Source organism: Habropoda laboriosa, unplaced genomic scaffold (assembly GCF_001263275.1).
Source record: "Habropoda laboriosa isolate 0110345459 unplaced genomic scaffold, ASM126327v1 scaffold40, whole genome shotgun sequence".
Classification (NCBI taxonomy): Eukaryota; Metazoa; Arthropoda; class Insecta; order Hymenoptera; family Apidae; genus Habropoda; species Habropoda laboriosa.
In genome coordinates, this window is record NW_017100231.1 from 6,398,577 (window position 1) to 6,401,367 (window position 2,791).

Genomic DNA, 2,791 nt, shown 5'->3' on the forward strand with positions numbered 1-2,791 from the left:
CAATACTTTTTACTCTCAAATCAAATTTCCAAGTTTCCTAAATATTACTTTAAAAAAATCACTTGTTCCAATTGAAGATTCTTGTTAACTCTGGAATTTTCACCCAGACTAATTCAATTGTTAACATTAAACATTATATTTGTAAATTACTAAATGTTCCTAATGTTGAAATATTCTAAATTAAAATTGTATTAAGAACTGTAATATTACAGTAATAATACAACTATATCATTAAAAATATAATTTTAATTAACATAGTTTTATAATGACTAAAAAAGAATACTTTTGCTTTCCAAGTGTGCCTGAATTCTCACCCAGAGTATTGTTAACACAGGAAAGCAAAATATGAGTAACGTTTCAGGGTTAGAAAAAAGAAAATACTCAGTGAAGTACGGTGATAGAACGAAGAGCATCCCGTTTTCTCAGCTTCCACCGAAGTTCGATGCCATGTTGAAAAGTAAAGAGCGAGGATAGGGTCCAGTAGGAAGTTTTACAGTGGGTAGTTCGGGATGTAGCTGCGGGCTGCACGGCATACGGCCGGAATAAGGAAAGGCTCTGCCTCCAGATTACGGCAATTATCGAATCACGTTACGGGATCCGGCGCCACGCGGCTCTGCAACGCAGGAATTAAGCTTCAACCCCCAGAGATGTGCATGTTCCAAAAAGAAAAAAAAACGTGCATCGCGAGACGCGTTACAATTCTTTCTCGGATTTCGAAGATTTCGAATCGAGAACTACACGCTTGTAAATTTTTGCGCTACTTTGAGCAATATTTTTTTTAATTTTATGATGCTTTAGTAGTTCTATTTCGATTTTAATTTCTAGAGAATTTTGCCCAGAGAATTGAAGATGGGATTGAAATATTTGTAGAAATTCGTGGAAATTATGTCGTAGATTAGTTTATATGAGAATAATATAGCGGAATGTAACAGAATAAAAACGCACGAACTTTCAATTCAATCCAATAGATAAAACCTTGCGCTGATTTCAAGCTTACGTATAGGTAGATTAAAAAAGAGAAGGGGAGAACGGGTTACCAAAGAATAAATACGTGCAATATAATAGAAGGGTTATTAGATGAAGCAGAGTAGAGATAGAATTCAGCGTTAAATATATGATTGTTATATGGTAAGAAGTATGTAAAAGTATGGGATATGGAAGAACGTGTGTTAATTAAGAAGATATTGTAAACCAAGTTCCAATTCTCAACCGCGAGATCAAAATTACATAAAACATATTAGGTCATTCCATAAGTTCCTGTCGAATGTTCCAATTGAAATCAATATTTCCAACAAACTTTTAATTTTGATAAAAAGAATCTAAGCGTTTTCTCGTTTACTTCTTTTAGTAAGACAATCATGTCGTCAAACATTTGTCAGATTCGTCACGAACTTACAGAACGACCTAATATAACACAACAAATTCCGTTTAACTTTCTCTCTGCTAACAAAAACTCATACAAATTCTTTTTTCCAGTGTACCACCTGATACAATCACGGCAACGCAAAAATATCACGATATTACTACCGAATCAATGAACAACCATGTAGATACAGGCAAGAGTATGCCCATTGGACAGCTAGAGAGCTGTTCGTGTCTCCGTATATTAATGAGAGGAGATATAGAGAGAGCGAGAGAGAGAGAGAGTGAGGCGGCCGTGGCTGGGATCAGTGGCGGCCAAGGGGACAAGAGGGCGAGGAAAAGAGGGAGGTGGTTGCCACCTCCACCCCACGGTGGCCGGGTAGACCAAGAGGAGTGAGCAAGGAGGTGCAGAGAGGGAGGAGGGTCTCCACCCTGGGACCACGTGGAGGGAGAGGACGTCGTCGGGTCACGAGGAGCCAGCCAACAGAGATGGTACACGTCGACAGAAAGAGAGAAAATCTGTACATTTCTCTCTGTATATGTATATCTATATATATATCTATATATATATATATGTATGTGTAGAGTGACGCTGGCTGCAGGAGTAAGAGGAGGAGGAAGAGGAGGAGGACCAGGAGGAAACGGAGCTCAAGGAGACGAAGAGAAGGGGAGTGTAAAGAGGAGAGGAGAGAGGAGAGAGAGAGAGAGAGAGAGATCTGGACCCCACGTAGGAGACGTTCAATACTGTAGCAACGACGCCGAGCCAACGCCATTGGCTACCATTTTCTCTCTATACCTTCTAGGCATATACCTTGTACTCTATTCCGGTCTACTCCACTTTATTCCTCCTGCTGCTGGTATCTGGTGCTTGCTGGTGCTTGGATATGGCTCGAGGATGAGCATAGGCGAGTGGAAGAGTACCTATGCTGAGGTGAGGACTGGGTGGGTTAGGATGGAATGGTTTTCCAGCGTGATCAATGGTAGTAGAGAGACAGGATTGATAGCAATGCTTTTTTTTAATTCATTGGTTTCAGGTTTTCTAAATGATGTCCCCTTACAGTCCTTTTATAACGGTTAGAACATTCTACACTTTCTCTATACGGTGCAATTTTAGAGAAAATGTGCTTGCTGTTTACTGGATGAAACAGGTATTTGTATTCAATGCTTGGATAAAAATAGAGATAGGTGTGATTGAATATCGACTGCTTCACCATATGTAGTTAAATGTATGGTGTGTTTTAACGTTGACTGAATTTTACTGAATTGACTTGATATTTTACTCGTGGAGCGAGGAGATAAGTTTATAAATTTACAGAACGTATCTATGTTACGAGAAATTGTAATTTTTGTTAACCCTTTCGCTGCGACAGATTTTAGTATATAACGCTTTTGTGGTAGATGTTTAACAGCTGTAAAATCTTCTGTTTCA

At 38.9% G+C, this 2,791-nt stretch overlaps 1 protein-coding gene across 1 annotated transcript in view; it reads left to right on the forward strand.

Moving 5' to 3' along the window:
• LOC108571487 (chromatin assembly factor 1 subunit A-A-like) overlaps positions 1-2,405 on the forward strand; it is a 35,847-nt gene extending 33,442 nt beyond the window's left edge. The window contains exons 10-11 of the mRNA XM_017933543.1: positions 2,166-2,293; positions 2,397-2,405. Of these exons, the coding sequence (XP_017789032.1) occupies positions 2,166-2,293; positions 2,397-2,405 (137 nt within the window). The remainder of the gene's footprint in view (positions 1-2,165; positions 2,294-2,396) is intronic.
• The last annotated feature ends 386 nt before the right edge of the window (positions 2,406-2,791 follow it).